Source organism: Anguilla anguilla, chromosome 13 (genome assembly GCF_013347855.1).
Source record: "Anguilla anguilla isolate fAngAng1 chromosome 13, fAngAng1.pri, whole genome shotgun sequence".
Classification (NCBI taxonomy): Eukaryota; Metazoa; Chordata; class Actinopteri; order Anguilliformes; family Anguillidae; genus Anguilla; species Anguilla anguilla.
This window is the reverse complement of record NC_049213.1, coordinates 5,276,292-5,298,051: the sequence shown is the minus strand read 5'-3', so window position 1 is coordinate 5,298,051 and position 21,760 is coordinate 5,276,292. Positions and strand designations below refer to the sequence as shown.

The following is a 21,760-nucleotide window of genomic DNA, read 5'->3' as shown; positions in this document are numbered from 1 at the left end:
AACAGTGACATTCTGGGGAGGCTAGACTTGCAATAGGTTGTATTTTTTTTTTTTTTTTTACCGTGGGCATCAAAGTTTCTCATTATTTTGGGGCCTATTAGCCAAGCAAGGCTTGTAAGCGGTTGGGACCTTCAGCGATACTCTAGGCTACAGTTGTATTAATACAATAAGTAAAATGAGCCAGTGATGTCAAGCAAGGAATGGCATTTACAGAGCTTTTTAACGCTACGCTATAAATAGGCCACGTCGTCACATTCAGTGGACCGGCCCAGATTTTATGTTGTCACTTTGTTCAAAGCGACGGTGGACAGCGTTGGCCTGACCACAGTGTGTCCGTCGACTTAACGTTGGCTTAACGTTGGCCAAATGGAACAAAAGCGTTAGGCAGTTTGTTTTAAGTTGATCTGTCAACTCTTTCCCAATGATACAATGTGGGTTTATACCCAATACCAACGTTTTCAATTTTGTTGAAATATACATTACATAGTGTACATTACATAATATACATTATGCGCCAACTGTTTGTTGTACAAACACATGTCAGGACTGGCGAGGGAATGGACCCAAATGCAGAGTAAAACCCCAAGAACACCAAAAGGAAAATTCACACAAAGATTTTAATAACAAAAACTCATGAACAAATGCAGGGAACTGAAAAATGCCACACAGGGCAAATCCCAAAAACTCAAAAGTTCTTCAAAAAAAGAAAACAGCAAAACAGACCTCGGGCGGGGCAGGAACTCACGGGTGGAAATACAGAGGCAGAAAAAACATGTGGAAACACACACGCGAAAACACAAGCAGAAACACAAGGAACCAGCACCCGAGTCAGGGAAGAAAAGAACTTAAATAGACAAGACACTAACGAGACACAGGAGGGCACAATTCACAATCAGACCACAGAGGGAAGGGATAACTAGACACAACTGAAAAGCAATAATAGAATAATTGGAACCAATAATACAATTAACCAGGGAAAAGGAGCAGAACTACCGCCATCTGGTGGCCCAAAAGGAAAAAACAGAAAACAGGAACAGAAACCTGACATACATAATCTAACTAAACATGATTACCTGTGTAAAAGAAGCAAACATGGTTCATTTGAGAAGGTAATTATGAATAACAAAGTGCACGTGCGTGCATGTACTCACACACTCTCTCTCACAAACACACTCACACACACACTGAATTAAACATTGAATAAAAAGTGCACTCCTCCAGAATCCTGGCATTAATGCTCCAGTTGCTGATCAGTGCTGCGGTGTTCTGTTAAAGGAAAATGCATTTTAAGTTGATCAATTTCCATTACAAAATTCAGAGGTTTATAGAATGTGTTCTGGTGGGACCACTCCGACAAGCATTTGTAATGGTTGTTGGTTAACCAATGGCTTCCTTGTCAAATATATGCTATACACTTAAATCATTTAAATCATAGTAATAGTAAAATCATAGCTTACCAAGTTTATCTGACATTACATTGCACTATAAGGTAGCCTCAGCAGTCCCTGCAGCTAAGATAATATTTAAAAAAACAACATACTATAAAGCGTAATCTTTAGCTAATAATGTCTAGCTAACAGTAGCTAGCCACCTTATGTCTGCTAGCTTATTCCTTGATCAGGAATAAACGGGTATAGATGATTGATGGATGGTTAACTATCTTAGTGAGGAGCTGTTTAGTTATTTAACATTTGAGCACAACACTGGTTAATGTTATGCTGTGTGAACAAAGCAGGCTGAAACCTATTTAGCCAACAAGCTAAATGATGTACCCCCTAAGGTAAACAGGCTGATATCGATACAATAGTTTTTTTCATCATGCTACATAGTCTAACAACACTTACATCCTCAGAAACACTCAGTCCTCAGAAAGTGTATGTGTAGACTCCCAGCCTATCTGGCCAAATGTTACTGTTAACAAAAGTTTCACTCTGTCAATTTGAAAATAAAATTATGTTTTTAAAGTGAGAAAAATGAACCAGAAACACAAGTAGACACACTTAGTACTTTAAATAATTTATGATCAAGTGTGCTGCCTGCTTTGTGATGGCCTACCAAGGTGATACACTTTTTCCCCTGCGTGGAGCCCACATCCGCAAGAAACTGGCCTATTGGCTGCCTGAGATGTGCTTGCCTTTTATTCATTGGCTGACAAGTGCGAAAATGCATCGTTCTGTGGAAACCATGAAGGAATATCCTTTATCTAATCCTTACATTACATTTATTTAGCAGAAGCTTTTATCCAAAACGACGTACAAAAGTGCATATGATTGTCATTGGAACAACTACAAAAACACAGGTTTGATAAGGTACGATACTCATTTCGTACAACTATTTATAGCCAAGAACACAGTTCAGTTCAGACAGTGAACATTTTTCTGACCTAACTTATGCCAAGTCAAACTAGGGGGAAGAACAAGCTACTATATAAGGGGGTACATGTAACATGCGTGCCATGATATGGGGATTTATAGTGGAATGATTCACAGAGTGGTGGCAGTTAGTCCAGGTATAGTCTGAAGAGATGAGTCTTCAGACCATGGCGGAAGATGGATAGTGAGGGAGAGGTTGAAGAGGGACAGGGAGTTCGTTCCACCACTGGGGAGCTAGGGTGGAGAAGCTCTGTGATCCCTTTACTCTGCTGCTGCAGAGTGGAGTGGTCGAGCAGGAATATAGAATCAAATCATGTCCTGTAAGTAGATAGGGGCCATCCTGTTGGCTGCAGTGTAGGTGAGAGTCAGGACGTTGAACCTGATCCTGGCAGCGACTGGGAGCCAGTGGAGTGACCGCAGCAGAGGAGTGACGTGGGAGAACTTGGGAAGGTTGAAGATGAGTCGGGCAGCAGCATTTTGAATCATCTGTAGATTTTATATGAATTGCATACTAAGTAATTTTGGGGTGCTGAGATCAGAGTTTTTTTTTTTTATTGACCACCCACTCCCACCCCGGAGTAGGCTAAACATCTCCCGGTACCCCAGAAATTACTGCTCTGGAAAATTGTGTGTGCTCTGCTAAATCATACGTGCTCTTTGTGTGTGTGCTCTGTAAAATCATACGTGCTCTTTGTGTGTGCTCAGCTAAATCATACGTGCTCTTTGTGTGTGCTCTGGAAAATCACATGTGCTCTCTGTGTGTGTTCAGCTAAATCATACGTGCTTTTTGTGTGTGCTCTGTAAAATCATACGTGCTCTTTGTGTGTGCTCTGTAAAATCACACATGCTCTTTGTGTGTGTGCTCTGTAAAATCATACGTGCTCTTTGTGTGTGCTCAGCTAAATCATACGTGCTCATTCCTGGATTTTGTAGTCTGTCCTCTGTGTTGTGTGCTGGTGCCAATGAATAAATATTTACACTGTGTTTTATAGTGTTCTTTGTGGTGGAGTTTGTAGTTGAGTAGTACAGAGGAATAGAGCCATCATGTGGTTAAGACAGGTTACTGGAATTTAAGTTTACCCAGGACCACAGCAAGGCAGAAAAATTCTGCAAAGTATGCCTTTAACTCGGACAAATTAGTAGGTTTGTTTCAAGTCCTGGCACAGTGTCTCTATTGGGTTCAGTTCAGGACTTGGACTAGGCCAATCCAAAACTTTTTGTCCACCATTCAAATGTGGACTTGCTTTTGTGTTTTGGATCATTGGGATGTAAAAAAGCAATTACACTTCGGCTTCAGCTCATGGACAGATATTCTCTATACAAAATATTCTCCTTAAGAATTTTCTGGTACAGAGCAGAATTCATGCTTCCTTCAATAATGGCGTGGCAAGTCGTCTAGGTCCTGAGGTAGCAAAGCATCCCCACACCATCACACTACCATCACCATATTTTACTGTTGGTATGATGTTCTTACTGTGAAATGCTGTATTTGATTTATGCCAGACATAAAGTGGACCCATGTAGTCCACATTCCACTTCTGACCCAAATAACGTTATCCCAAAAGACTTGGCGATCATCCAGATGTTTTTTTTTTGTTTGTTTGTTTGTTTGTTTGTTTTTTTAAGTGCAACGCAAATGTAAGACACCGAAAGCTCAAAGAAATAGTAACAATTGTTGTGGCTCAAGTCCGCGTCATCGCCAATTGTAAACCTTAAAAAAGACCGACATATCTGCGTTTATAGAAGGCGGTTTTTCCACGCACTCAGAATCTTTGTATCTGCGTTTAAAAAACGTAGGCTACTCTGGGAGGACCGAATCTGCTGATCCCGCGTACACAATAAAAGTCTGTAAAACTGGACATCCAGCAGTATGCAGGGAGACAGTGCAACCGAGAGGACTTCGTTGTGTATTTGCTGCAACAACAATGCTTAAACGCGTTACTTGAGGTTCAGTCACTTCTTTTATACTGCATATGGAACCAGCACCATGAAAAACTTTGACAAAATGTCCACTTTTACGACACTGTCAGCATTTGTCGCGGATTGTGATTCGGTTTCGTTTAGCCGTGTCGTCCACTGCTTAGAGGCGGTTGCATGCATGGATGTTAACAGCTTTGTCATTTCAGTTTGTAAAAGCTAACGTTCCTGAATGCGGTGGACTATTCGGTCTTTCGACAAGCTGGTCTCACATCAAGTCGCCAGCGAGCGGGCCAAAATCATAGTGCAGAAGGCGCTAGCGCAGCGAAACCACGCGCTGTACTGTATATTCACTGGGCTGCTGGGGTCGCTGGTGGAATTTGCTCCTATCTCATGCAAAATGTTTACTTTCAGCACGAAAACGTCTCCGTGCAGCGGTGCACGAAACAGCAGTGGGGTGCAATAGCAATGGCGTGCAAAGCATTTGCTGAGCTTCGGCTCCTATGCAATGGATGAGGACAGCACGTTTCCTCTTAATCGACATTCAAGTACCCACATCAGAAATAGCAATTGTGTGGTTATAAAACATATGAATCTGTGTTCGTTTGGGCTCACTCACAGTTTGGACGATTGCGGGATGAGGTGAAATTCCGCGTAAACCCATCCATCCTCTCCAGTATGTTGTGTATGAAAGTTAAGCAGCACAGATCGCAGTGGGTGGATTCAACGTTTTTTTCTTCTTCTCAGAATCCACTTTGCAGTCTCAGCAAAGTAAAGTGGCCTTTCCTGTCTGTCTTTTGCACTGAAATGTACAATACCATAACAGCGCCACCCACAGGTGCATATGTATCAGTATTTCAATACATCACAAGTGTACGATGGGCATCATTCACAAGACTTTTCTTTAAAAAATCTTACTTCTCTTCGTAAGAAAAATTCCTGCGAAAAACCGAACGTGGGACCCAAGAAACACGCGCAAACCAGATGAATGCTAATTGTTATTAAAAAAAGGATGCACAAACACCCCAGCAATTCCAAAAAAAAAAAAAGCATGCCGACTTTAGGCCCCTGTGCAAACATCAGTCACTCATCACTCTGCAAATATATGGTCCTGTGTGGTCCCCAAAGATGCGCGCTCTCCTCAAAGCACAATTAGCCTAGTAATACAAAAGCAGCTAATATTCTAAGTGTTGGGTTTGACTGCAGGCACCGGGCTTTATGCGTCTTCATCAACCATTATCGCCATGAGTCACTCATCACTGAACGAAATGAATAACCTTGTTGGGAGCACGTTTAATTACCACAAACCAAAAAATAAGATTAGGTGTGAAAACAAGTTTAAACAAAATTCGAAGTTAATCATATAGGTTAGTTAATGCAATTAAAACCAATAGCCTATTTAGGCCAATAATTGTACCGTTAAACATTTCTTGTTAATATGAGTTCTGTAACCATTTAAATTGACTTTTCATGAATAAAAAGCATTCTAAATAGAGACCTTCTCTGCAATTGCGCCTTTACATTTGTCTCCGAACTTGATTTTTAACATACCAAAGAACAAAGTCTGGTAAGAAAAAAAAATAACGAATGCAGAAATGTTTGTGGAGACGTTATTAAACACAGTAAACGGTCAAATCAGACTGTACGCATGTTTCGTGAATGAGGCTCACTGTGTTTCTACATTCAAATTTCCACTATTGTTTGGGAGTATAATGTTGCCAGTATGAAACATTTAGAGACTGTAAATTAACCCAATCGTAATATTCCCAGAATGCATCTGTGGATGAAGTGATTGCTGTATGAGAAAATTTAGGCAATTAAAAAACTTTAGTTGGGTTCTTGAATGCTCTAATGATCGCATTATGTCATGACCCTGGTTATGGGGGGATTTTTCTTGCCTTTTGATTGGTCTGCCACATATGGCTAATCTTGGATGTAACTCCATCTCAGCCATGACAGGGGATAGCCTGTTACAAACTGTGAAATGCTGGACGTAGAAATATAAAGAGGATGTGGGTAGAGATCATTTATAGTAACAGTCAAACTGCAGACGTGAGGCGTTGTCACTTCTGCAGTAGTCCAATCTAGAAGTACAAAAAAAAAAAAAAAACAATGACCATTTTTGCTAAATCTGCAGCATTTTGGTACATTAGTAAAGAAAGGGAAGGTTTGATCAGAATTTCTGGGCCAATTTGTGACAGGTTTTATTTGTTTTACCATTGTAATACAAAGATCTTTCATAACCAATTTGGAGCTCCTAAACTAGGAGCAAAATTGTAATATTGCTTTGAAAAATTGTATATTTTAATCACTATAGTTTTAAGTACTAGAACTAATGTCAATTGTATCACAGCTCAAGAGCAGGAAATAAGAGATCTTTAATTATGCACCTGATTTCAGTGTTACATATATTTCTGAATCATCTGTATAGCAGTGACATTAACCCTTGGTTAATAGATAAAACCTCTAAATGCCAACAAAAGGGCCAAGACTGAACCATGCTGGATTTTATATTTTGGTTAAGTTAGAGGAGTCTTCACCTAGCTGCACAAATTAAAATAATCCTGGTACAGTATTTCAGGTTTTACTGCATCGAGTATATGGCACTATGTTGGGAAGGGTGCACTGTTGCCATTTTAACTGCCATTGATGAAGAGAGCCACATAAAAACGTTGAAATAACTTTTTTTTTAAAAGCCTCTTTATGACTGAATCTTATTTGTAATCATTTCTTCCATTGTCCCTTTGAGTCTTGATTTACTGGATGACATGTGGACAATGCTCTTCTCGATGGTATGGGTTTGACTTCGATATTCTAAATATCACAGTCTCTACTATTGTTGCCATACGTGCAGTCCACAGTAAAGTAAACTTTATGATTCTAGGTCGCATTAATTATTGGCGTTAATATCGTCGCAATCGTTTTCCTACTGCTTCACTAACAAGGCAACGTTCCCTTGCTGTTTTTAAACGTGCATTTGACGACGCTCCCTAACATTTTGCTGAGAGTCATCAATTATGCAGGGTACCCGCACGCACTGGGAAGGAAGATAGCAGCAACAATATGGCGACAACCGCAGTTTCTCCTGAATCTTTTCGACATCTGCAGTTCAGCGACGCCTTTCTGGATTTCTGTTAACACTAAAAAAGTAAGTGGTCCTCTTCTGTTCTATTCGGCGGGTGATTTTTAGCAAATAGACTTCTTTTCGCGCTTGTCTACAACATATAAACTAATGCCGCAGAGCAGTTTTCGCTCCAACATCCTTTGCCTGCAATTGTGAATAGGCTGATTGCCAGAGCTTAAGCTGATACAGTATGCATCTGAAATGTCACTAAACAGACAGTTTGTGATTTTGTCCGCGGGATATAGAATTTGAATGTGTAGTTTCTGGAAAAATACTGAAATTAATTTCAATTTGGGTGTTGGCCTTACTTTGGGCAGAACGAAATTTGGATGTCTTGAAATGTGAAATATCCGGTGTAATGTAAATGTACCTTGGGACAGCCAGGTATGATGACATCAAACTTTTATGTAAATGACAACATAAAGAACAGTTGGCAACTTGAAAAGATTATAACCTGTGTGATGCTTGACAACATAATGCTGTGTTGCATCACAAAACCAGTAACGTGGTAATTTTGTTTCCCCTATACCCCCCCCCCCCCCTCCAAAAAAAAAAACCACCAATCACCCCTCCCCCTTCAATCACCTCCTCACCGTACTCATTAAGATTTTATTGCATGATATCAGTTAATTTCAGTTGTGGCATTGCGAAATTGGACCGCCACCCTCGCATCCGACATCCCCCGTCCACAGATTTAAAACATATACGTTTTTATTAAAGGGTCACAGTTGGAACTTGACGTAAACGCAGATGCGGGATGTAGGCATACTTGGCGGGTGTGGTACATACCCTCCAGTGGTGTTTGGCTAAATACAGTTATTTTTTTTAAAAATCTAATTTTAAGTGGTAACATTGAGAAAACTGAGCGAGCGTTTGTGCGCAGTTTTCATTTCCTCAGTCCCGGACACAGAACCTTTAACGCTCGCATCCTTCACTGCAGTATTTCTGAAAGGCTGTGGCCGACACCGGAGCAGACGTGTGTAGGTAATCTGCAGAAATATCCATGTACTAACTGACAGTGTACAGTATTATAAAGATGTATAATCTCGTTGTATGAGCATGGAAGTAGTTTATGTTCTCTGGAGATTTTGGGGGGAAAAACGGAGTATTCTTTTAACTGTGAAGAGTAGGTAGGTGGAAAGGCGAAAGGGGCATATCCATAATCCGGGACACTGGGGAATATAAACTTCAGTAATAATCAGAACTCAAGCCTATTACCCTGCATTTTACAGCAAGGTAGGCTACTGTTGCGTTGACTCAGGCTTGTCGATTATTTTTCCTTTTGGGCCAAGCAATGACTAACGCTGTGTGCGTGCATAACCACTGCATTCTCAATTCACTGCATTGTATAACTGAGCTAACAAGCACATAGTAGGCTATGGTTTCGTGGTAAATTCTGTGGGGGGTAGCAAGTTTATGTGATTGTCTATCCGCGTGTAAGTAAGCAGTTCTGCGCTCCGCATGTTTCTCGGTGCGTTAATTACGTAAACGCGTGTTGAAGAAAGAAGAAAATAAGGTGGGAAAAATGAATAGTTTTAGACTGTATAGAATTCCTGCACACCCGAGTTCTGTTTTGAGAATAAATAAATAAATTAATTAATATAATCGGTGGGTTTATAGAACTTGCGGGGCCGCAGCCTTCGGTGTCCTTTCGTGTTTGCGGTTCTTCCGCGTTGGCGGAAGTGCCTGGAATCCTGACAGGTTCGGGCTTTGGGATGTTTAACTCTGTACAGTAAGTAGGGTTAAAGTGTTTAAGAAACTACTCGATTTTTAATCGGTTATTCCCTCAGCATCGTTTAAGGCACGGGTTTGGGAGTTGTGTCCGTAGCCTGCAGTTTACTTCATCCAGCTGCATTGCTTTCCCCGCTTTCCCTGCATAAATAATCGACCTCAGATGCGTTTATGCTCTCGCTTCCTCTCTGTCTCGAGACCAAGGCTCCCTGGTGTCAGAACTGCATTCTGTTTCTCTCTGGAACGCTATCCGGACAAGGGGTCGTGTAAGATATTACAGCGCGTGTATTTATTTCATGGAGTACATCTGGCGTGTTCGCTTACCTACGTCTGCTGATGCTCACTCTGTGTGGTGCTGAAACGGACAGCGCCAGTGATCTGAAAGATTTCGACGAATTCCACGCTGACGAATCGCTTGGTTAAAAAATGTAGTCTAGGTAATTCCATTACGAACCGAAGCCTTTATTTTTCATATTTTTCTGTCCATACACATGCATTTACCGTTCTGTCTACGGAAAATATTTTATTTAGTTTTTGTTTCTGAAATTACTTGGGGGTGGGGGGGATTAAAACAGTATTTACGCACTCTCCAAACATATTTCAAACATATGTCACCTTGCAAGTTTTAAACAAAAATTTGTTTTAAATATTTGTAATGTTAATAATTTTTTAATAGATTTTTTTTATTGAATGAGACTTCACTATGTGCCAGCCAAATTAGGTCTCGTGATTATGCATTTATTTTAATTTAAAAAAAATAAATACATTTTTATTTATTTATTTATTTATTTAGTCTATTAAAACAGACAGAGGCGTAGTTTCATATGATATCTGGCTATCCGTAATCTACTGGTGGAACAGGATGGAGCCGCATGATCACCAGCTATTGACTATTGATCGAGTTCTTGCTGACGTTGCTGAATTAATGTTTGAAATCAGGGGGAAAAAAGCAGAATCGATCGTTTATAGATCGATAGAGAGGTTTGTACAAAGAAAGGGAATGGAAAATGATCTGTCTTGTCCTGGGTAGCCCATTTAACGGTGAATAGAAAAGACGGACTTGTTTAATATAGATTTGATTTGTGAACATACCGTAGGCCTATACTGTTACAAACATTCTCGGAACGCAAGCAGGTATTCCTGGACGGACTGTTGATCTGCTTGGGAGATGAGTTACTGTAGAAAGGACATGCAACTTGTATCTTACTGCGGACTTGCGTGGAAGAATTTTATTTACTGTGTATTGTTTTCATGTATCTATCAGGTCGGGGTTTTTTTGACAACATTATTTTATTTGAAGGAGAAACATACACACACTGTTTGTGAACTGCTTTGGCTTTGAGATTTATAATTATTGTTTGGACAAGCATTGCAATGTCTAAATTTATTTTTGGGAAGATTTGATGTCATGTTGTTATTTGTTAATTTATCATTTGTAATGTATAACTAAATGTTGTGTGTTAAGTTCTCTGTGATAATGTGTTGTAGGTTCTCTCCTTATAATCTTGGTCTGTGCAATTCTTGTCCATACACTCAAGCAGTGCATTTAATCGACATATGATTGTGTAGCCTAATATAAATTTAAATCACATTGTGTAGTGGAACACATACTGTATTGTCTAGTTTTTCAGTTTGTTTGATACCTAGGAAATATAGTTTAAAAATGTTTGTCTTATTTTGAATTCAGTTTGTGAATGGGATTTCTTAAAAGTGACTTGGGTGCATGTACACGAGGTGCTAGGGGACCCCCTCGGGTTGCTGGTTTTTGTTACAGTCAATATCTGGATCAATTATATTGTCGAGAACAGGCGTTCCAGTCTCTCAGAATGGTTTCCTTAAACCTACAGCAATTGCGTGTAGGTTTGATATTTCAGTGACCAGCTGTCGACACTTTCAGAAGTTTGGATTTTAGTCATTTTACCTGTCAGTGTATCATTGAAACAATTTTCTTTGTTAAATGTAACCTCTGAAAAATCCTGGAATACAAACACGGTACGTCATTCTTCATAGAATTTGAAACCGGGCTGTTGTACCAAAATTAGCAAAACTGCTGCTAGTCTCCTGCCATCATTGGATCTGTGTGTCTAAGGGCCTACAGCAGCCCAGCTCATGAATAAGTACTGCCCATTTATAACTTAAAGTGTGATGTCATGTTATCCTTTGTTACGGCTTTGCTTGTTTGCATGTTCACTCGTGTGCGTGGCTGAATGCACAGTTATGTAGTCTTACTCAGAGAATGTGACTCAGCGGTTAAAAACCGTAAGCAGGAGGTTGTGGATTTGATTCTCATTTAGGGAACTATTTACCCTTGAAAAAGGTAAACTTTAATTTTGTCACTATCTGGCCGCATCAATGGATAACTTTCATAAAGAAAATCAAACAATCCCTGTAGCTCCAGACCGGTGGTACCCAACCTTGGTCCTGGGGACCCACTGTGTATTCTGGTTTTTGTTCCAACCAGAGTTGTAATCCCAGAATTTTAACAAGCTGTTAATTTTTCTTAATTAGTTGCTTTTCATGTTTAGAGGAATTATTTATCCTCTTAAGCCATTGTGTCAGAAATAGCTATAGATGGCACGAAGGCTAAAAATCCTTTCACATTATGTTTACTATGCTATTATACTATACTATTGTAAACCGTTGCATAAACAAAATTGACAAAATTTTTAAACTGATCAAATTAGGTGAATCGGTAGTCTACTAATTAGGTTGCTCTACACATGTTTCAGTTTGCTCAGAATAGTTCACTTAAACTTGTTGAAACAGTAGAGGTTTGGCTCATTATCATTTGCATTTTCTTTGAATGTATCATTATCTACCAAATTTTTAGTTTCACTTTCACCAGTTAGAAGCCGGGTGATTCATCTCAGTCTTTAATTTGAGAATCAGTTCAATAACTTTGTTGCCTCTATTTATACAATTGTTTCCAATATAGCATAATTTGTACAACATGGATTTCAGACTGTTATTCTTCATGGAATGCTTAGCTATTTCTCACATAATGTGGCTTAAGAGGGTAAATAATCTCTCTAGACATAAAATCTAATTAAGAAAAATGAACAGCTTGTTAAATTTTGGGTATTCCAACCATGGTTGGAATGAAAACTCTTATGCACAGGGGGACCCCAGAATCGAGGTTGGGAACCACTGCTATAGACAAACCTGGGTCAGATACATGGGCGTGTTAGTTTTTGTATTTTAAAACAATTTTTCTGTTTATTTGAATAGTTTCAAATAAGGCACCCTAAAATAATTGATTCTGTTTGAAGTTTTAAAATGGTATTTGGGAAAAAAAGTATTTTCTTATTCTTCCGTAAAATAGTATTTCCATCTTCAAGAGTTTTCTTTCCAAATTTCATTTCAAATATCCTCATATGTCCTACCCTAAAGCCCCCATATAAGAGGGTTATGATATACCAGAGTGAAATTAACCATATGACTGTTGTGTTGGTATGTACTTCAAATGAGCTGGCTGATAACATTTAAAGTATTTTCAAGTACATCCAAAAAATCTAGATCTTTAAATGAAAATACTGGCTTTTTAAGTTTTACAGGAAAATGGCCACAGATCCTCGGCATCAGATGTCAGCTGATTGATGCAAAGGCTATGAGATGAGGTTGCTGTCCCCAGTTTCAAAGATTTTAAACCTGACAGTATTAACATACACCTTTACTTTAAAGCAATTTTTATTGATATTGTCTTATTCTATAAGGGGTTTGGCAGGGGTTCATCCACAGACAAATACAGAGCTAAACGACACAATATACAATAAATGAATAATAATATAGAGTATATGGTCATAGCCAAGCAAATATACTATGATAATATCTATAAAGGAGTGCATCTTTAAAAAAGGTTCTTTATGCAGTGTATAACATCAGACCATACAGTCAATGTGTTCACACTGGTTTAGTCTGACATTAGCTGTAGACTCTTCTAAAATAAATGTATCTATATAGTAATGTGACCAGATGTCACTGGCTCTTGGCATGCACCACATTTCAAAGAATATGGTATACTCCACTTGGAAAATTGGGCTGTAAAGTTAAGCTTTGATACAAAAAGCTTTTTGTTTAATCTTTAGCCATATTAGCCAACCTAGTGTTATGGCAGGGAGGTTTAAGGAAAAGGGGAGAATGTGTTCGGAGGGTGGAATATTAGTCAAGTTAACCAGGGAAGAGGTTGGGCTCTGTGTAGGGTGGAATATTAGTCAGGTTAACCAGGGAAGAGGACGGGCTCTGTGTAGGGTGGAATATTAGTCAGGTTAACCAGGGAAGAGGACGGGCTCTGTGTAGGGTGGAATATTAGTCGGGTTATTACCAGGGAAGAGGCCGGGCTCTGTGTAGGGTGGAATATTAGTCGGGTTATTACCAGGGAAGAGGTCGGGCTCTGTGTAGGGTGGAATATTAGTCGGGTTATTACCAGGGAAGAGGCCGGGCTCTGTGTAGGGTGGAATATTAGTCGGGTTATTACCAGGGAAGAGGCCGGGCTCTGTGTAGGGTGGAATATTAGTCGGGTTATTACCAGGGAAGAGGTCGGGCTCTTCTGTGGCAGTGCAGCTTCGCTGGTTCTCCTCCTCCAATTCCTCTGTCTCAGCATTTAAAATGGAAGCGATATTCCAGCTGTGTGTCTCGAGGGCTGGTGAAAGGCTGCAGGGGTATGCTGGCTGCATTCTGCAGAGCTAAACGTTCAGTGTGAATGTTTAGAGTTCATTTAACTCTAACGGATTAAACATGAGCTCATTAGAGGAAAATGTTGTTTCTGTGCCAGGTGTATGTGCACCATTCTCATTGTCCGTTTCGGATCCCCTCCATGTCCAGACTGGACTCTGTTTCTCTTAATTTCTAGTCTTCTGTGGGCTCTCCCCCAAATGCTCTGTTGTTAATTTTAAGGTCATCCAGTCATCTGACTTGCTTATTCACTGGATCCTTCCCACAATGCAATTCACAGTTTTCAGGGTAAGTAAGTTAAGGCTCAAACCCTGTGCACAAGGGCAGTGTTTTGTCTAATACTGCACCGGCTACATCTGGGTTGTTTTGACTGAAATAGGTCTTTTTATTGTTGTTCGATTTTGGAAATGGGAAATTGAGTTTATTTCATTGTATGGCAATCCAATACGAAACTTCCTTATTTGTTGAGGCCTGCAATGTTTACAGGCCTCTTAGTGAACTTTGCAAAGTGAATGAATGGATATTTGCCTCCCCTGCGGTCAGTGTGGTCAGTTTTGCATGCAGAGCCTAGCTTTCCCATGGTGCCAAGCTTTCCCATGGCGCTCTGTTTCTCCGTGACACCCCCCATCGTGATGATTGACAGCTGTACATTTCCTTTTGATATTTGGATACAGACCATTTCTAATGTGTGACACACTACCTAGGACACATGCAGGTGACACTTAAGACACTGAACAGATCTGACTGTCTGCCATAGCGAGGCCTCAGTCTAATTGTCGGTGGAAACTAAGGCATTGCCTAATGATATCAGGAACTGTCAAACTGTTAGTTTTAAATATGAGCTTAAGACAGTTTACTTCTTAGTATTTCATGCTTAAGTTGTCAGATATCCTTACCGTGCTTTGATATTGCGTGTATCTTAGCTTTATTATCAACAGCTGTGTGTTTAGTGTTTTTAATTCTGAAAAAATGCAGAGCAGCGTTTATGAATTAAAAAATATGATTATCATTTTAATAACTTTTTATCTATTTCAGCAAATAATGCCCATTTAATTACATTACTATTCTCAAGAGCTCCTGGTACATGCATACATGCATTAACTTCCCCACAAGACATGTTTTCATATGGAGCTACCTAGTCATTCTTGGGGAACGTGTCTGTTCCAGGTGATGAAAATTGGAGAGATTTTTCAGTTTCACTGGCTGTTAAACTGGCCATATGTAGTGATTATGCTGGAGAATGCACATTCATTTGTTTCAGATGATGTCCTTTCCTACTTTTGATGCAATATTTGCTGTCCGTCTTATGCCTTCTAAACTATAGGACCATAGGCCTGCACTCATTTGTACACCCTTATTATTTCCTGCTTGAACTTAAATTGAAGGTGTGCTTTTCTGTGAATGCCCTTGCTTAGTTTTAGCAAAAAATAACAATTTTATATAATCTTTGTTTAATATGCGAGTAGTCAAGCTCTGAATACTTCTATATTGCGGATTCCTGACCTTGCCAAATTTATTCACATGAAAGTTCCGGACAGAAGCCAACAAGCAATCATTTGGAATACCTAATACGGATAAGTTCTAAACGTGAGTAATCATGTAATCATGTTTCTCTGTCCACTCCCACCTGTCCCCCTCGTATGTGTTCTGGGTGTAATAAGTTTTGTTATATCGCTTGTGCCAATAGTAGTCATTTTATTTGTTAAGAACTGTAGCCTACATGTTAGCCTGGCGGAGATTTGCAAGATTTTGGATTTGCCAGCTTGTATCCAGACTCTTTGACAAATGAAAAGTGGGATTTAGCAGTGGCCGGTGTTCACTGCAGAATTAGCCTGCCATGATGAGACGGAAGCGAAAGAGAAGAAGGAGAAGAAAGAGAGACAGACAGGCCCATGGTTCCCACTGAGCAGTAAACGTCAGCCTGACTCAGAGAAGCACCACTTTGCGTTCATAAAAACACGGCTCGCAAGATTAAAAATGTTTCTATTTACAGACATTTAGAAGAACTTTTAAACACGTATGCCATTAATAGCTTATCAATACTGAACTGCAGCTAATATTTGAAATACATTTTTAACAGTAACAGTACACAAAAGAAGAAACAAAGTGAATAATTTTGAGTTAAGAAGTTCGGAGCAAGCATGCCTTCTTATACGTAGCAAACAAATACTTGAGAATTAATTTTTAAATAATTTTTTAACATCACAAACATTGCTTTTTAAGGTCTAAGTGTTTTAAATGGAATCTAACTAAAATCTAGGTTTTAGTTAGATTCAGTCAATATTTAACTGACTGTATAAAACAATAAAATTGTTTACAAATAACCTAACCTATGAAAACGGTGCTGGTGTTCCCTTGATTAGTGATAGCATTTTGTCTGGCATGAGTGACAGATCAGTTCAGCGACATTTTGAGGCTCGCATCTTTCATTTGATATGAAACCAGAATCCATCCAAACTGATGCTGCGGCACTTGGCTTAGACACAAGATCGTCCATTATATAAACTAATTCTGCACGTTGAAGTTAAAGAATATTTTGGTTTAAGTGTCCTCTACGCATAAACCATTTTTAAACAAAAAAAAAAAATCAACACATCGCAGGCATGCTGATATTCACTAATAAACAATTGGAAATTTTGTTTTAGCCCATGGCAATATAAATGAGTTGAATACATAAAGTAAAATCAGCTTACACAAATGAATGAAAAATATATATTATTTTATAACGTTAACAATAGCCTGTTTAGAACATATATTGTGGCCATTTGTTACGGTGGTAACCAGTAAAACCAAATACCAGCACAGTCCAATTTCCTACCTGATTTGGAGAAGTATTGAAATCTACAGCTCATTATCCTAGCTAAATCGCTGGTTATCCACGCAGCGTACAGCAAGGAACGAGGGCTTCATAGACAGTTGTGACACTTTCTGGGGGAAGGCCTGGCGGTGCAGTGCTCTGCTATCCAGTACCAGAGCTCGTAGTCTGAATTCTCGTAAATGACTCAGCAGAGCTAAGGCCAGGCGGCAGCCATTTTGTTCCACACAAATGTCTGTTAACTCCTCGAAAAGCCGTTAACTAGGCTTACCTCTGTTGAGGCCAGTTACCAAATTAACTTTGAACTTTCAGCCTTGTTGCCGTGGCATTTGCCACAGTTTAATTAGTATCAAAAAGGACATATTGCTTCTTCTTTCTGTTATGATACTACTCTGAAATTTGGATTTATAAATATAAGATGAGTAGTTAATGGTCAATTAACTTTTTATGGAGATTAGAGATAAAATCTTGCTGTATTATTATTTACTGAAAATTGGCTTCAAGTGGAAGAGAATTTTGATTTAAACGAGTCCTCCTTTTCTGGGTACTTCTATAGTAAAAATTCTCGTCTGTCTAAAAAAAGTCACCAAAGTCTGCTCTCTTTGCTCCACTTAAAAATCAAAGTATAAATTAGATTATTGTGAAGTTCTAGTCATGATTTGCTCTAGTCAGATACTGGTAAAGACGGCTTCTTTTCCATTTCTCAGCCTATTTTCCTAATAACAATTAATTTCCTAATTTCCAGTTCATACTCTGGCTTTATTTGTGAATTAGCTGAATTTCTTTCTCAACTAGCTGGAAGTTATGACAAAGTTGAGGTATCAGGTTACTTTAACCTCCTCTTTGAAAATGCAAATGACTATGTTACACCTGTGTTGTGACTATTTTACGCAAAATGGTACATTATCATAGTCATATTTTAAATTTTGTTTTGAAGTTTTGGCATTGATGTTGGTGAAATCTACCCACCTAATCCTTTGCTTTCTTGCCATTTTTTCATTACACAACAAATAAATTTTCCTTTAAAAACTGAATCAAGAGAACAGAGGTAGAGAATCCAGGTTCAGAAAGTAAAAGTCCTCCCCTGTATTTTGTTCCATTCACCTGGTTATTGGCACAGTTCTTCAGCCAGGAGGCAGAACTAATTAGTGAAATCAGCTGACTGAGTTCATGGATGCAAGAAGTGCATCAGAGGACCTTTACTTTCTGACCCCTGGACTTTCCACATCTGCAAGAGGCAGGGCAGGACTTTTTAGTCAGCCCTATTAGTAAAGATGTGATTGGGATTTGAATGCTTAGGTGTGCTGCTCTGTGCTGTTTTGGGGTGTTGTCCATCCTAGATCGCTCTCACGTTTGTGCACCCTACAAATTTTAGATATGCTGCCTTTGCAGAGCATCCGAAGGCTTTTACATTTCACAATCGCACCTCTGCTCGTGCAGTACTTGACATGGTGATTATCTAGTTCCTAATCCAGTTTCATCTCTGTTCTCCTCCTTGGGTCATCTGTCCCACTGAGTTCACAGCCTGATCCAGTCCCAGCTTTCTCCTGGTTCAAGCCCAAGCCATGGTGAACCTGGAGGTCTAGCTGCATGGCCTTGCCCCTCCATATCTGAATATTAATGTATATTTCTGTGCTTGGAATTTCTGTTTTACCTGCTAGTTTAATACCTGAGGTTATAATCTGCTAAACCACTCTGTGAAATCGCTCTGATTCCCTGTTACTTGTCTACTACCATTCTGCTAATTCTTAGCTATTGACACCAGGCATATCAATGTAGAATTGACTCCCCCTCTATGTCTGGGTTCTTCCAGAGATTTCTTCCTACTGGAAGATTTTGCTAGCCACTGTTTTAGTTTTGTTTTTCAGTTTTACCTTGCTGAATTTTTTGGGGGGTTCAGGGTGGTCTTGGCTATTTTTTTCCTATTTCCTTTTTCTATAAAGGATCTGTGACAGTATCTTCTCTGTTGAAAGTGCTATACAAATAAAATAGAATTGAGTAGGATTGTGTTTGTGGGCCGTGTTAGTGGTGTTCAAATTTAACTGTTTTTCCGTTTCCCAGATGTCAGAGTCACAAAGGTGGGAGCACTATCCACACTGTGTACAGTTTCATCCCTGCTAGCTAAAGTTGTGGAAAGTTGGGAAGACATTGTCTTCTACACTGTAAATTATTTCTGTAGTTTTCACCTTCCAGCATGTCACAGTGCATCTTGCGTCTTTATCACGAGTTAAAATAAAAACAGCAAAACAAGATCTTAGTTGTTTTAAGAGGCAGCTACATTCGGAATTATAACGTAATTGTCTGCTGGGCGCACAGCAGATGGATAAATGGTTATTTGATAGTTCTGAATATGCATCAGTATACTGCATGGACATCATTAACATTAGCTAACTGGTAATGTTATGTAGGCTGTATATCATAGCACTGTTCACTTACATAACTTATATCTCTAATGACTAGTTAACCTAACAATTTTGCATTAGATTAACCACAAATGGTGTATTATTAACTGTTCTGTAGCTGAAGCTAGCGACCAGCTGTGGGGGAAAAATAAATGCTAGGCATTTGTGCTATGGTGTATAATGTAGCTTGTACAATATGTGATCACACTATATATTGGATAAGTGTGCATTCGCTACCTAACTTACCTAGCCAGCTAACTCACTGTTTAGAAGACTATTTTTATTTTTTGTCAAACAGACTCAGAAAAAACAACTGTGGCAGTAAAATATTTTAAGCAAGTGAAACGCAGGACAGGTAACTGACTTTACTAGGCAAGAACATTACACTTTTTGGTGCTGAAAAACTCATTGGTTGCAGTGTGTTTTGGGTCCTGCTGCAAGGTGAAGTGGCGTCCAATGATTTTTGAGGCATTCGGGTGAATTTGAGTGGATAAGATGTTTCTGTACACTTCAGAATTCCTCCCGCAGTCCTATCATCAATGAGCCAGTTCCAGTGGCAGCCTGCTATGTCCAGGCCATAACACTACCTCCACCATGTTTCAGAAATGAGGGGGGTGCTATGGATCATGAGCTGTTCCTTTCTTTCTCCACACTTTTCTCTTTCCATCACTTTGGTACAGGTTAATACTCATCTGTCCATAAGAGTTTGTACCAGAATATAGTTTTATTTTATTTTTTTTTAAATCTTAGCAAACTCTAAACTGGCCATTCTGTTCTTGGGCCTTACCAGTGGCTTGTGGTGAACCCTCTAAGGTTCTGCTGGTGTAGTTTCTTATGCAAGTCTTTGACCTATCTGTGACTACAAACTGGAGAGTGTTCTTGATCTATTCCACAGTGTAAGGGGGATCTTTCTTCACAATTGAAAGTACTTCGGTCATGCACTACCATGGTCTTCCGTGGTCCACCAGGTCATTAGCTATTGCTGAACTCACCAGTGCATTCCTGCTGCTTATCGATTTATAAAACAGTTGATTTTGACACACCCAATGTTTTGGCTATGTCTCTGATCGATTTATTAAGATTTTTCAACCGTATGATGGCCTGCTTTACTGGCAATGACACTTACTTGGCCATCATGTTCAACAGCAATAGACTCTAGATGCAAATTCCACACCAAGAATCAACTGTAGACCTTTTATTGTCTTTATTAAGCATGAACTAAGGACCCAAAGACACACAGCTGGCCATGGAACAGCTGAGCAGCCAATTGTCCAATTAGTTTTGCTCCCCTAAAATTGGTGGACTGTGTATAAAAAGGGCTGTAATTCCTACAAGGATCATCTGATATGAATGTAAATGACCTCAAATTGAAGCTGAGAGTCACCTTAACCTCATATTCATTTTAAATCCAAATTTGCTGGAGCACTGGCCAAAACAACAAAAATTATGGACTGCACTGTATCGATATACACACACAGTAGTTACAATTAACACTTAAGATGCTCATATATACATTCCTTTCTGTGCGTTCGTGTGTGTTTGTGTGCTTTTGCGTGGGTGGGCATATGAAGGCTTTAATGCCAGCTTGCCCTCCATTTTTGCTCCTGCATGTCTGCTCACTGAAGCTGCTTTCCTGGTGGAGCTAGAATGTTCCACAGGCATACATGAAACCGCTGTGGCTCAGCGCGAATGGGAGAATCTCTTTATCCGTTCAGTTCAGGTCTTTCTCCTGAAACTTTCCCCAATGAAAGCGATCATGGTGCTCATGTACAACATGTGCAGGACTTTATCTTTATCAAAAGAAGTCAGATTCATATCTGCTGTGCTAGGAATGACAGTGGGGTCTATGAACCTTTAGCTGTTCCCTTGAGTGCTGTCACAGCATGTATGTATATCTGAATGTCCGTGTATGTTATATATGCCAATATATGTTATGCAATCACGTACAGAATCAATTTTGATCAAGACATCATATACATAGCATGCATATCCTGCAAAGCAAACTATGCGTATACCATTTTAATTGTTGTTCACATTTTTTGCAACACATTTTATAAATTCTTTTAAAAATTTAAAATTTTTTGCTGTATATTACAATCCATGTAATGGATTCAATATATATTCCATTATGATGAAGGAAATAAAAACAGGCTTCGTCGAGGACAGCGTCACTGTGATTCAGCTCCATAAAGCAGGCATGTTTGTAACTTGTCTAATACAACCTCTCCTCTTCTCTCCTCTCTTCTCCTCTCCTCCTCTCCTCTCCCCTCCTCTCCCCTCCTCTCCTCAGAAGCTGGGCTGTCCTGGATGGCACTTAACTAAAGGAATAGCTGCTGCAGGATGAAAACATGGCCGCTCCCCTTATCGCACCGCCAGGACCTGACAGCTTCAAGAAGTTCACCCCAGAATCTCTGGCCAACATTGAGAAGCGCATCGCCGAGGATAAGAAGAACAAGAAGAAGCAGCGGCCCAAGTCCGACAGCAGCCACCGGGACGAGGATGAGGACAACAAGGCCAAGCCCAACTCCGACCTGGAGGCCGGCCGGAGCCTGCCCTTCATCTACGGGGACATTCCCAAGGGCCTGGTGGCGGTGCCGCTGGAGGATATGGACCCTTACTATTTAAATGAGAAAGTGAGTGATGCCCCTGAACCCCGCCTCTCCCTTCCTCTTTCCTCTACCCCCACAGAGCAGAGCCCCCGCCTGCAGCCCAAAAGCCAGCAGAACTT

General features: G+C 39.7%; 1 protein-coding gene and 1 long non-coding RNA gene across 7 annotated transcripts in view; one reads left to right on the top strand and one right to left on the bottom strand.

The window, feature by feature from the left end:
* Positions 1-598: 598 nt before the first annotated feature.
* LOC118210607 lies at positions 599-5,076 on the bottom strand. The gene is made up of 2 exons (XR_004761884.1): positions 4,909-5,076; positions 599-1,266 (listed from the first exon to the last, which is right to left on the bottom strand). It is a non-coding gene; the product is annotated as an uncharacterized LOC118210607 (long non-coding RNA).
* A 2,220-nt stretch (positions 5,077-7,296) lies between these two features.
* Positions 7,297-21,760, top strand: part of scn8ab (sodium channel, voltage gated, type VIII, alpha subunit b) — a 90,727-nt gene continuing 76,263 nt past the window's right edge. For 4 of the 6 annotated variants that reach the window (XM_035386892.1, XM_035386896.1, XM_035386897.1 and 1 more), the window contains exons 1-2: positions 7,297-7,437; positions 21,323-21,665. In XM_035386892.1, the coding sequence (XP_035242783.1) occupies positions 21,381-21,665 (285 nt within the window). In that variant the 5' untranslated portion in view covers positions 7,297-7,437; positions 21,323-21,380. Of the gene's footprint in view, positions 7,438-8,199; positions 8,398-21,322; positions 21,666-21,760 lie in introns of those variants that run through there. The other 2 variants (XM_035386894.1, XM_035386893.1) reach the window with 2 other exon arrangements.